The sequence below is a fragment of the Doryrhamphus excisus genome, chromosome 13 (assembly GCF_030265055.1).
Source record: "Doryrhamphus excisus isolate RoL2022-K1 chromosome 13, RoL_Dexc_1.0, whole genome shotgun sequence".
NCBI lineage: Eukaryota > Metazoa > Chordata > Actinopteri > Syngnathiformes > Syngnathidae > Doryrhamphus > Doryrhamphus excisus.
Window position 1 is genome coordinate 11,979,137 of NC_080478.1, and position 14,325 is coordinate 11,993,461.

The 14,325-nt window shown below is 39.3% G+C and overlaps 2 protein-coding genes across 9 annotated transcripts in view; one reads left to right on the forward strand and one right to left on the reverse strand.

Moving 5' to 3' along the window:
* The window catches only part of babam2 (BRISC and BRCA1 A complex member 2), a 98,431-nt gene that overhangs the window by 9,493 nt on the left and 74,613 nt on the right, over positions 1-14,325 (forward strand). The window lies entirely within an intron of this gene.
* rbks (ribokinase) overlaps positions 1-14,325 on the reverse strand; it is a 29,242-nt gene that overhangs the window by 2,111 nt on the left and 12,806 nt on the right. For all 8 annotated transcript variants that reach the window (XM_058089948.1, XM_058089949.1, XM_058089950.1 and 5 more), the window contains 2 exons: positions 10,975-11,066; positions 7,158-7,346 (listed from right to left, as the gene is read on the reverse strand). In XM_058089948.1, coding sequence (XP_057945931.1) covers positions 7,158-7,346; positions 10,975-11,066 — 281 coding nt within the window. The remainder of the gene's footprint in view (positions 1-7,157; positions 7,347-10,974; positions 11,067-14,325) is intronic.

Sequence of the window (14,325 nt, forward strand, 5' to 3'; positions counted from 1 at the left end):
TCTACTACAATGACACAGTCTATCTCAGTTTGGTTGAGAGGTGGTATCGTCAATCACATAGCCATACAACCATTCACATACATCCATACGGGCAATTTAAATGAACAATTAGCTAGGGGACTCGAGTTCAATTCCATCCTCGGGCATCTCTGTGTGGAGTTTGCATGTTCTCTAGCGTTCGGTTTCCTCCCACATTCCAAAAACATGCTAGGTTAATTGGCGACTCCAAATTGTCCATAGGTATGAATGTGAGTGTGAATGGTTGTTTGTCTATATGTGCCCTGTGATTGGCTGGTGACCAGTCCAGGGTGTACCTCACCTCTCGCCAGAAGACAGCTGGGATAGGCTCCAGCACCCCCGTGACCCTCGTGAGGGTAAGCGGTAGAAAATTAATTAATGAATAAATTAACCTAACGTTATATGTTGACCACACATGTGAATGTGAGTGTGAATGGTTGTTTGTCTATATGTGCTCTGTGATTGGTTGGCGACCAGTCCAAGGTGTAGCCCCCCTCTCACTCAAAGTCAGCTCCCGCATATCGCCGCGACCCTCGTGAGGATAAGTGACATAGAAAATGGACTGAAAAAGTACATGAATTCTTCTATCTGCAGTTTGATCCAGCTTTTCATCCACGTTTAATTAAGGCCAGTCGTATCGTGACTGGACCCTCTTAACATCTAAAACATGGTACGTTTGGCTAGTGTGAGCGCACGCTTCCTCTCTTTTGGCATGATTGAAAGAGGTTGTCTAGGTCCTGGCACAATTCCATGCACACGCAGATAGGTAGCGGAGTCATAGAATAACAAGAATGCAACCGGTCCTTGCAGATTCGTAATGATAACTGACACACTTCATCATAGAAATATAAAATACAAAGACTCATAATGATCCAAAAGTCAAACCCACAGCAAGTTTGCTCTCCTGGGATACATTTGTGTGCGTTATAAAAACATGTTAATCAGTTATAATTCAATGAGATTGCTTAATTAATGAGACCTTGCACAAAATACACAATCAGAATGATTCCAAGTCTGACTGGAAATAGTCCACATTGTCATAAAAGCAGAATAGAATGTGTCATCTAATGAATGTGATCATCCTTCTTGTAAATAATTAATGACAATGGTGACCATGCATAAAATAAATAATCAAAAAGTAAAACTAGAAATAGAGCACAAAGTCATAAAAATTCCATTAATACAGCAGAATAGAACATTTTACTGAATCAATGCGATTGGTCCTCTTGTAAGTAATCGATGAACGAGGCAGAGCCAGGAGAGGAAGTAGAAATCACAGCTCGGTAGAGAAAATCAGGTGTCTAGTTTTTGCATCACCCTGCTAACAAACAAGCCAAGACATTGCGCTTGGCGAGGTGGTAACTCCCTATCTCGCTACCAGGATCTCCGTCTCCAAGACGACCATGTGAGTGATGCTAAAAGATGGATCACATGAAGCTCAACAGGGCTGACATGCATGCCCACCCCTCCCCTTCAGCCCCACTGCTGCTGCCCTCGACACACTTTAGTGAAGGTTAGATCTGGAGGCCTGTCAATCAAATGACACAAGCGCTTGCCGCGGATGAACAGTGACGCTCATGCCGGTTCTTGACCTTTGTGACTTTCTTGTGCCTGTTCTCTGCTGGCACTCTGCCTGAAGTTTGAAATTGTGATGACAGATGTGTTTGTGAGAAAGAACATTCGAAGTCAAGCGGTTTAAGCCAGGTTCATACCATTAATTAAAGCCAGCAACGCACCAATAATATTCAACATTACAAAACAAAAAGACAAAAAAACAAATGCCGAGTCATTCTGACAAGTCTTATTGTGCAAATGCTTAGACATTTGTGATTTGAGTACTTTTTTTTTTTTACTTAACCTTAATAGCAGCATCAGTTCAACTTGGAGTACACAATTGTTCAGAACAGGTAAAATAATTCATAGTTATGAAACAGTGTTTCTTTTCTGGCATGGCCTCAAAGCACGTACTCATACTGTACTTACTAATCACAGTATATTACTTTTACTGTCATACAAGTGTAAAAATATGAGCACTAGCAACATCCATATATTCATTTTCTATACCGCTTATCGCTTAGGGTCGCGGGTATGCTGGATCCTATTCCAGCTGTGTTTGGGTGAGAGGCGGGGTACACCCTGGACTGGTCGCCAGCCAATCACAGGGCACATATAGACAAACAACCATTCACACTCACATTCATACCTATGGACAATTTGGAAGTTTTTGGAATGTGGGAGAAAACCGGAGTACCCGGAGAAAACCCACCCACACATGCACGGGGAGAACATGCAAACTCCACACAGAGATACGATTCGATGGGGAAATCGAACCCAGGTCTCGTAGCTGTGTGGCCTGTGTGCTAACCACTTGCTCACCATGCAGCCTGATTGGGGGAATGAAATTGCAATTTTTTGTTAAATGTAGAGAAGAAACCTTCCATGGGAATCGAACCCAGGTCCCCTACCTGTGTGGCCTGTGTGCTAACCACTCGCTCACCGTGCAGCCTGATTGAGGGAATTAAATTGCAATTTTTAGTTAAGTGTAGAGAAGAAACCTTCCATGGGAATCGAACCCAGGTCCCCTACCAGTGTGGCCTGCGTGCTATCCACTCGCTTCACAGCGCAGCCTGATTGAGGGAATTAAATTGCAATTTTTAGTTAAGTGTAGAGAAGAAACCTTCCGTGAAAATCTCCACTGGAAAATATTTTTTCACAGAGGTTGAAGAACCAGTGACTGTATTCCTCACTCCCCCAGGAGGCCCCCCTGTGATCTTAACTCCCTTTTGCTATGACAGATGGTGCCAACTCCTGAAGCTACAGCCTTTGTCAATGAAAGACACCCTGGGGAGAGCAGAGACCAACTCAGGGGCAATGCTGACTCACAGTGGCTTCTATGTCCGGAAGCTTCCAAACAGCCGGGGACGACTGACTCCATGGAAGCAACAAGGGAGGAAGCTTTGCAGATCAAAAAGACCCTTAATTGGACCAATTAGCCTTCTTGCATCTTTGATCCATCTGCAGGCTTAATCTTTCACGCTTTTGTCTTCCACACTGATCCACAATGTGAGACATAGTAGCAAGGGACGTAGTTGTACCCATGTAATTCATTAAAACAAGGTGATGGGACACTTTTGTGTCATCCTCACCCAGACTGCGCTCTGTATAGGAAAGCAATGCACATCAACATTTATTTTTTTTCGAGGAAGGAATCTTTCAATTGCTCCATGAACTCTCCGGTCATGAGATACAACGGTGACTAATGTGATTGTCTAGACCGACTGTGTAGCAGCTGTAATGTCTGGTTTGGATGGGGAGGTCTACCTTTCGGGGTAGACCTCCCGGAACAGAAGAGAGGAAATCACGGCCACCCAAGTCCTGGGAAAGTAATATATGCCTGTGTGTGCTATAACTTCATCTAACGGTCTACACAAAACAGATACTGCTTGTGTTCAATTTACAACAAAGTGAAAAAGTATGTGGTTTTGCTTTTTATTTAACTCATGATGACGCTGAATCAATACCCTGATATAAAACAGTACCCATAGAAAACAGGTTTAGGGTCATACAGTCGTCCCTCACTACATCACGGTTCAAACTTTTTGCCCAAATGAAGCATTTTCAAACATAAAAATGTCTAAATGAAGTATAAGTCATTATGACCACTGCCTTGTAGTATTCAATGTAGTATTCTACATTGGTCACTGGGTCCTAGTAATTGTAAATATATGCAGGTTTAAATTATCTCACAGAAGGTATAATAATAACATCATAATAATACCGGTTACGGTTGTGTGGCCATAGCCTACAGCAAGCTAAACTCAACTCTGAACCCCTGATGTCACTTCCTGTCCGCCATCTATTCAGCTTCCCTAGAAGATTAAATTTTATTTTCTCAGATTATGGCTACTATATTAGGTAATACAAATGTAAACATTACTATAATGGTGTTATTACATGTCTAGATGGAGCTAATCATGTTAAAAATGTATTTAGAAGATTATAAACAAGTTTTCCATGCCATAACTATGAAAATATTCAATTTTTAAAGAAGGAATTCTACTTTGTGGAAATTCACTTTTCACCATTGGGTCTGGAACCAATTAAGCGTGATAAACGACGGATTACTGTACATTTTTTTATTTTTTTTACTGTACATTACTGCACATTTAAACCAACAGGCCCTTGCCACACTTATGACTATCGTCTTATAATTTTAACTTATGTGTACCATTTGCTGTAATTTCAACACTGGTCTGTGTAGCATTCAAGTTGAAAGGATTTTCAGATGCTTTTTTGTTAGAATTTTTGGTCCGACACAGCGTGCTCAAGGGCGATCAATGAAAGTCATCACTGTCAAACAACGAAGAAATTTGATTTAATCGTCCCCGATTTTACAGGAAGCGTCAGAGATTTAACTCGGTGCAATTGTTGTGTGTTTTCTTTGGCTTTTTGCTACACAAATTCAAAAAGCCGCCCACATGACAGCCTCTCAGAGATTACACAATAGCATAGAATTCAATAACCTAATAAAATTACGATAAAAACCAAGACATTTTCATCAATTTATATATAAAAAAACAAACCAATGATGGCCAGGACAGAGCGTGTTGGTAGGAAGTTGCGCTCCTCTAACTAAAGAAGAGAAACCAAAAGAAGTGAATTCCTCAATCAGCCATGCATGCAGAGCATTCAAATGCCATAGAATAGAACCAATAGAAAATCGACTATCCTTACACATCACAGTATGCAATAGCTTGGAAAATACATTTCGAAGAGACCGCATGAGACTTACTGTGTAGAGACTGAGGCACCGTAGCGTAATATCACAACCGCAGTTTTTTTTTCAAATGGAGCATGCCGCTAAACGAGTGATAGCGTCTTTTGAACCATTTCAAACTTGTCACCACTGCTTAACCAAGGCAGAGCAGCCACAACCAAAGGGTTGATCGTAATCAAAAACACAGTATTTCCAGAGCAGACTCTCAAGAAATACAAACAACACCGATAACAACCCCCCCCCCCCTACTCCAGTAAAAGGCATTTACTGGAAGAGGGATTATTGTGTCCAAAATAGTTAAACACCCCCTCCAAGTTATGGGCCTTTCAAAGAACAGAAGCGGTGGTGTGTGTTGTGGAGATGGGGGGTTGGGGGTTACGCAGCAGGCCTAACCACAGCGAGGTTACGCTGCTTTCTGCTGACTGATGCAGGCCCGAGAGGTGAGTCAGAGAACAGGATGACGATGGTGGCGGTGATGAGGGACGGTGGGAGGCGGGGGTGAATAATAAGGGCAGTAATGTGTGTCTACTTCACCATGTGGGAGCACAACAGAGGTCATAGAGCTCCCAAGAAAACGAGCCCTTTGTTCCTGAAATGTCACAATGATTTGGACAAAACAAGAAGATAAAGCCGTTTTATTCAAGCGCAGACTCGCCTACACTTGCTCACTTTTTCCTTGATGACTTATCGCTTAGTTAAAAAAGGTATCGGTAAGGTGGGGTGTCCAAAGTGTAGCCTGGGGGTCAATTGTGGCCTGAGGCTTTTGTTATTTTTTTTTTTATTGGCCCACGTCACATTCTAAAATACCACAACAGAAAAAAAAATTGCATTTTACAAGAATAAAGTTAACATATTGAGAAAAAATGTAATTTTTAAAAGTTGTAGTATTATGAGGAATTTTAGTAACATAAAGTTGAAATATTAAAGAAAAAAAATTCAAACTGTTAAAAATTAAAAGACACAACAGCAAAAATGGAGCAGCTGGAATTCTAGTGGAAACAAATCCAAAATATCAAGAGAAAAAGACCTATTTAAATGAGAAAAGTTGCAATTGAGTACAAACTTTTGTAGCATTGAGTGGAAGTATTAAAGGAAAAAAAAACATCATTTCTTTTTAAATCAAAACAAAATAATCATGCAAATTTTGGAAAATTCGGTTGGTGAAAAGTTATTGTGAGAATAAAAAAAAGGTTGAACAATTTCAACCTTTTTTTTTCCAATTAGAAAAATAAAACAGAAAAAAACTGCAGTAATTTGAAGGGCACAAAACCCAAACTTAAGAAGAAAAAAATGATATTTTAATGAGAAGAATTTTACAAGAATAAACTTGTAATATTGTAGGAAGCAATAATTAGTAACAGGGGAAATATTAAGGAAAATATTGTAATATTTAGGAAATTATTATTATAAAAATAGTGATAAATTGCTAATAATATGAGAAGAAAATGTTGAAATACTTGAAAAATAAAATAAAAAAAAACAGCAAAAATGTGAAAAAAGAGCAGACCTGAAGTTCAGAATAATTAATATGCTTTTTCATATATATATATTTAATTATGTATCACCAAGCAGAGATGCAGTTTTTTTGTTGAAATATATACTGCATAACTACAAAATATCAAAGTGACCCTTGCATCCTTTCGTTTTTCAGTATGTGGCCCTCGGTGTAAAAACGTTGGATACCACAGCTTTAAGGGAATGACTCAAATAATTAACAAGCCTCTCCATTGCATCAATGACACATTCAAGGTGGCAGAACCCAAAACAACAGCGGCAGGAAACACAAAGCGAGACGTCGCTGATGCAAACAAGCCACAGAGGTCCATGTAAAATGAGTCAAGCATGACTTGCCTCTTTCAACGATTAGAAGCAAGGAAATTACCCCCTTCAAATCGAAGGTTTTAATAAAATGCTCATAAGGAACTTTTATTTTACTTAATAAACGATCTAAAGGTGGTCACAATGGTAAATTCCTAAACAAGATAAATATTAACTGGGTGAATCATAAATTATTTAAATATAAATACAGTACCAGACAAAGGTTTCGTCACACTGGTACTGACATGACATTCTCTGCCAAGGAAAAACAATCTTAATTTTGATCAATTCTAAACTGTAAACCTCCATAGATCCTCACTTCCTGCATGTATTTAAAATTTAGTGGAATATCCTATGAATAATCTTGCAATGTAAATAACTTCCTACTCGCCTCCAGCGGGTGAAAAGGTCAGTACAGTGTTTTGGTAGGGTGAGAAAATGACACATCAGCACCGACGATACAGTAACAGTGATATGGAATTCTAGAGGCAGATGATGAGAGCCAGTCACACAATGTGTTGCTCTAATTGTGTGTCATTCTTACTGTGGTGTCCACCGCTGCGACTGCCGTTGTTGGAACATGCTTAGAGGACACATCCTGCGCGTCGAGCACCACGCATCCTTGGGCTCCCAAGGTGATAATAACTGTGCCGCATCCTCGACTCAGCAGCTCCCGACCAGCCCGACATGCCTCCTCCACAGTATTTACAGATGAGCCTGTCAGCAACTCAGCCTAGATGGTAGCACAAGGACATGATTTTATTCAATGTATTGGCCATCCTCACAGCTTTTCTAAATAAGAGGTCAGTAATAAAATAATGAAGGGATAAATTAAGAACTGTAAGATTAATAGAGTATACCAAAACATGACAATTTCAATGTAATTTGTTGTCTTTTTTTTTTTTTTACAAGCACTGTTTAGTGTGAGTAATTCCAGTATGAGCCAACTTCTAATTACACACTGGGTGCCGTCAGATAGACTTCTCTTCTCTTTTCAGCTCTGCTGGATTTGTCAGCGCTCTCCGTGGCGCTAAGACGTTCAGTGGGAACGCCGTCTGACTGCTCTGCTTCATCTGGGTGCAAACTGACTAAATGGTGACAAAGCAGATGTTTGAGGAATTGAAATGAAACTCCAGAAGCACAATATCTCTCTCATAATAAGCTTGCTCTTTTCAAATGTAGAGACACAATGTTATTTTCAGGTGGGGCTTAATGCAGATGTGTAGCAAATGTACTTGGAATTCCACATTTATGTATTTAAAGACGTAAATAGCATTTTTAAATCATATTACATAACTGGCAATTGTGAAAATATTTCATTTTCACAAATTCTAGTGCAAGCTATCAATAAATAAAAGTGTAATATATAATATACAGAAACTAATCACCCCCGCCCCCATGGTTAATACACTCTTGCTTTTATTTTAAATGCAAGGATGCAGGAATTAATATTAAAAAAGTGTCAATGCTGTGAATATTTCAATTATAAATTTAAATGTTAATTAAAAAAATTATTGTAAGTAAATGTTTTAATACACTGAATAATATTTAGGGTGGTAAAAATGCTGAAGTCCACATTGAAAAATAATTGATAAGGTAAAATAAGGTGAACACGCTCATGCTGACAAGCTTGCTAAATGCATTTAGTCGCATTATGTCGTCTAACAAATAGACGACGTGGGTTGGATCCTAGACTGCGGAGGGAAAATCATGATGACTGGAAGAGACTGATGACTCAAATATATAGTAGTACGAGCGGCCATTACGTCTGACACATATTATTAATAAAGGAGCTTTAAATATACTGAAATCATTTTTATTTGAAAAACTGTAACGTCATTATATTTGCAATATATTAATCACAAATTATAGTTGTATTATTCATTATTCAACCAGATACAATGATGGTAGCATGAAAATATTTTTAACAACAAGCTGGATCTCTCCAGATGTACCAAATACATACATCTAAGGAGAAAGAGCCTTCATTTTCGCACGGAGCAGCACGGAGGTTATGTTTTTGCTGGCGTTTATTCTGTTTGATTGTGTTCAAAGTTTTGAGAAAAGAAGGTCTAATATGTGTTATAATTATCAAGTATTAAATATTAAGACCAAGTATTGTCCCAACTAGATTATAGGTTTTGGTTGCTATTAAGGTAAATGATGAAGCATTTTAACTATGATGCTGTGATCTCTTTCTTGTGTATTATTTGGGGTCATGATGGAAACCTTTGGCATGTGGGGTCCACAGATGGATGTGAAAGATAACGTCACCCCTCTGTAAAGCACTTCAACATTGCGGGCTGGCTGACGATCAAAGAGTGCCTGCACTTTGTCTCGCTTAATCCCTGCCATGCCCCACCTTCCCGCGTCAACCCTCAGCCGTGTACAGTGAGACCACACATGCATATACAGACACATACACACACCTGGACTGTGTGTGCCCCAGATAACCTCATGGAACTCGCAAGGGCTCAAGCACGACTGACACCGATGCTCCAGTGTCAAATGGCGGTCTGAGAATGCGATCTGTCGAAGTGAGCAATGACCTTGGACCGTTCAAAAATAAACCACAGTGTATCACAGTGTAATGCTTAAAGAGCCCGCAGCCACGCTGGTACTGTCAGGTGCAAAAAAAAAACAAAAACAAAACAGTTTTGTTAGTCATCATTGTTACCTCCCCGAATCCCTCTTGTTACTAGAAAAATACCAAGTTGGGGTTTAAGTAAAAGCGCAAACACACTTACACACACACACACCGTTGTTCCAGTTAAGGCAGAATTATGACGTGTGTGTTTTTACACTAGAATATACAATACATGTTAAATATTTTATACAGAAATTGGGATTATGGCAGTAACTAATTCAATTACTTCATTTAATTACTTATGTGCATTTCTTTTGCATAATTAATGCCTGCACACCATGGCAAGAATTGGTGACTCCAAATAGTCCATAGGTATGAATGTGAGTGTGAATGGTTGTTTGTCTATATGTGTCCTGTGATTGGCTGGCAACCAATCCAGGGTGTACCCCGCCTCTCGCTCGAAGACAGCTGGGATAGGCTCCAGCATGTCTGTGAGGATAAGTGGTACAGAAAATGGATGGATGGACACCATGACAAGCCACACCTCTCTGTTATGAAGGTGGACAGAGGCGAATCTACACAGAGTCTGACAATGTTTTTAAACTTTAAACACACCAACAGCAGTGTTCTACATCATGCATATGTCTCCAACTTGCACACACATCTCTCCGTTCATTCTTGCATTCACAGACACTAAAAATCCGAAAATGAACACAAAAAAAGCAAGTCAAAGGAAACAACTGAAACTAAAATCATCACATGGCGACTTAACACTCAAAAGGTAGCTACAATAATTACAAGAAAAGTACCAATACAAGTAAAAAAAACCCAGCAACTATTTTCACTTCTTCCCACAATGTATTATTCCAAGCAGTGCAGTTCATTGGCTCGAGAGCCCATTAATTCCATCTGGTGGCACAGCAGCCATTGGCCAATGAACTGCTCTGCTCGGACTAATGTATTATGAGAAGAAATGAAATTAGTAGTAGTCAAGTTATTGATTAATTGGGTGCGTGTACGTGACCACACCCCTTTAAGCCTCCATACTTACAGTACATTTACTTACAGTAAATGTTCGGCTCGAGTGAGGGATTTAATCGGTGCTTAGGTTCAGTATACTTTGCGTCCTGTGGTATGATTGGAATAGGTGGTTCAACTGCATGCACACAAACATGAATGCACGCAATGTAGCCAAGTCATAGAATGATTGTAATGTGGTCCCTCCTCTCAAATTTGTAATGATTACACATAAAACATAAACATAAAATACAAAGACTCTAAATAATCTAATCAGTCCCTTTTTTTGCCATTGTTTCTGTTCAGGTTCACACACCTGGCTTTTCGCCGTTTTTTCCGCTGTACAACACATCAAATAGCAGGGGTGGCTGACTCAACCAAAAATCACATCTGCCCTGTTGCTGTTGTTACGATTCCCAGCTAGCCACGCCCACTTTTGCTCATCTGTCATCACCTGACATCCAAGATGTGAGGTGCTATGACTGTAAAAGGGTAGGTACTCTATCTATTGCCATCTTCAAACTAGAAGGGATGCAGGTGAAGTATGTCTAAAGAAGACCGTGGGGCTACTGATGTGCCGACAAGGGTCATGATCCAGAAGATTTAAAAAAAATAAATCACTGTTAGAAGGTGTGTGCTCTCATTGCTTCAGGAGATTTTTTTCATCTGACTATAATTGTCAGTGTTCTCTTATTATTTTGCGTACATTAAACTGCCAGCTGACAATATGACTTTGTGTGTTTGTGTGATTCATCACCTCAGACTCATTGCAGCAAAACACATCAGAGACTCTGTAGAACTCAGGATCCAAGTCAGGGATAGCTGGCGCTGGGTTGAATATTGTCTTAACTGCAACAAAAAAAAACAGACAGTGTTACTGACAATATTATCTTTCAATATTCTATATCTACAGTCATTACAACTATGGATAACTTCAAGAAGGGTGGGCTTTCTTACTTATGGAGCCATCGTGCTATAGTGGACTTGGAGCAATTCCGAGTTTGCATAATTTGAAATGTGATCCTCTTTTTTTTTTTTTTTTAAATAATATGGCATTTCAGTCTCAAAACAAAAAACAAAGTTTCAACCACCATCATGCACAAAGTCATACCAAATGTCAGAACGCATCACACATCAAAAGATGAACTCAAGGCGTGTTTGGGTGGTTTGCATTTTCATTGTCCTTTTGTGGATTGTGACACTTATTCTAAAAGACTAACTTAATAACACTTGTTGTGAACAATAATTATTCCATGAACTGGATCTGCAAGGATGCTGTCTATGTCGAATCCATGGGTAATTGTCGGGGAATTGCTTATATTTTTGGGGGGGGTTTGCTGAGTTGTGTTTGTCTCAGATTTATGTAGTTTTCTAATTGTGTAATTCTCTAATTTTGTCTGATTCCGGCAAATCCTTGCTCTTATTATCCGCCTTCCAGCACAGTCAAAAAAGTAAACAAGGGCAAATAAATTAATTTAATGTGTCAACGCACACATAACGCAACGCAACATAATTCAGTTATGTTGTCTGAATGAGATTCTAAGGAAAAACATATTATTTTTGTTTTTAATTATTGTAACACACTTATGTCTAACCTGTTCACAAAATAAATGTATTAAATTCAATGTTTCATTTTTTGAGTGCATAGGATTGTCAATGAACGGTGATATTTTTTTTCGAGACTACTGATTGGTCAGCTTCTATAGGCTCTGAACTCTTATTAGTGTTGTACGTAGCTCTGATATGACCTGATCATAACCTGCATAAGTTGGTGACGTAGCCTCACCAGCTTTGCCGTACAAAATACTCAGACTTGAAACCCTGCTTTGCAGTATAGGCCTTTGGTATGTTTTGCTGTCTGATTATTTTGTGTGTATTTAGTTTGTTAGTTTGGATTGATCCCTTGTCTGGTCACCGCAGTTTGTGGTGAGTCTGTTTCTAGGATTTAGGTTTTTTACATTACATTGCATTACATTACACTGATTTCATATGCACACGTACATACAACATAGCCAAGTCATAGATTCACTGTAGTGGGATCACTACTCGCAAATTCTTAATGATAACCTACATGATTGAGATGAAATACTAAAATACTCAGTATGGGTAATAAAAGGCATGTAATTGAATTAATGTGATAGAGGTTGGGGCACTCTTGCACAACTCCAGCACGAATGCCTCGCCAAATGAATAGAGGGAACGGGAAAGGAGCTTTCTTCATTGAGTGATTGGTGCTGAGGCGACCCTGCTGGACCTGATCCGTGTCTCTTGAGCCCTCTAATGTTTTTGCACAATTAGCCACATGAGCATTTGTATGAATTTTTCATCCTTCACCCACACTTGTGAGACCGAGCGTACCCTTTGTGGCATAGAAGTAGCTGCATGCAAGTGGTTTGCTTGAGGTTGAGCTTAAAAAATATGTTCTTCCTTTTCCGAGTTCTACTATCAAAGTCTAAAACTACCTACCGAATTAAAATGTCAGTGGAACAAAGAATCATAAGCTACTGCTGGGGATGCTTGCTGGCTAAAGCTCAAGTGGATAAGCTTCTATAAAAAGGCACCTTTTAAATGATTAAATTAGCATTTGCTTGGGAAAAATACAGGAAAAACGGCTAGTAGAAACAGCCTTATGTATATCCTGTTGCGGTAACCCTTGCATTACCAGGGCACTGTGTGTGTGTGTGTGTAGATTCAAAACAAGGTATTTAACCCTTAAATGTGTGTCAATGTGTGGGTGATGAGATGTGTTGTGACCTTTTTTATGTGTGTGTATGTTTAAGAGCGCAAGCACACAGGAGTTTTTCAGGAGTAATCCTCTGTAGATGCTGCACATTACTGTTTGATGCAAATTCATGAGCACCGAGCATTAATGCATCTAATACCATGATTTGTGTGTACGTGTGAGGATAAGCCCAGCTTGACGAAGCGATTAATTCTGATACCGCTGTATACAAAATAAAGCCTTATGCAAGTGTGTGTGCATGTGTATTAATGATATGTATATTCAAGAAGGGAGATATCAAAGTCAGTTCTGTAAAAGTGTGTACCCAGTTTGTGTATGTGTGTGTGAGTGTGTGTGTGCGTGTGTTTGCGTGGGCACATAAGAGAGCAGCTGCGTGGGTTTGTGCTGGGCTTTGGCCACCTGGCGCTTTGAGGTAGATGTTGGGTAAAAGTGGAAATAATGTCTGCCATTTCAACACACACTTGCATTGTTAGTTCATGAGCCAAGACCACATCTCTTCTTGTATCAGGAGCTTTCCCTCGATTTTCAGTTGGATTTCCAGACTTTAGTGACTTGCGATACAGGTGATGTGAGTCTGCTAACACTGACAGATGCTAAAGATACAATACAGTACATTTTGTATATCAGAGGTACAACCATATTTCTACCGAACAGTTCGATACTGCTACGAATCGAATACCCTAATCTGAGTCATATGTCATCAGTCAGCTGAGATCAATGTCTTCTCTTGATTTGTGACTCCGCCCCCCAGTGTCTGCAGAGCAAAATTCTAAACACAGCATCCTCCTGCCAAAAAATTCACTATCTTTCCTCTGGACATGTCCGAACCGTCTCAATCTGGCCTCTCTGACTTTATCTCTAAGGCCTCTAACATGTAATATCCCTCTGATGTACTTGTTCCTGATCCTATCCATCCTGGTCACGCTCAATGTGAACCTCAGCATCCTCATCTCTGCAACCTCCAGTTATGCTTCCTGTCTTTTCCTCAGTGGCACTGTCTCTAGACCAAACAAGGTTACTTCTATGATCATTATTGTTATGGTCATAAAAAATCATCATTATGTCACTATATGGTTACATTATCTTATACTTCTGTATTTGTAAAAAAAATCATACCAGAAGGCAGCAAGTAAACTAAATTAACAGTAACAGATTGTAAAAATAACAGATGGGTGGGTAGGATTAAATAAGCTTTGTTTCTTCCTACTCCTTTTGGACATGTGGAACTGTGAATTGGTTTATGTGACGTATTCCATTGTAACCTGATGCATGTTCAAATAAAATTAAATCATTACCATTACCATTTTTCAGACAACATAATCACAATAGATAATATATTAAGACGGATATTAATGTTTTCCAGTA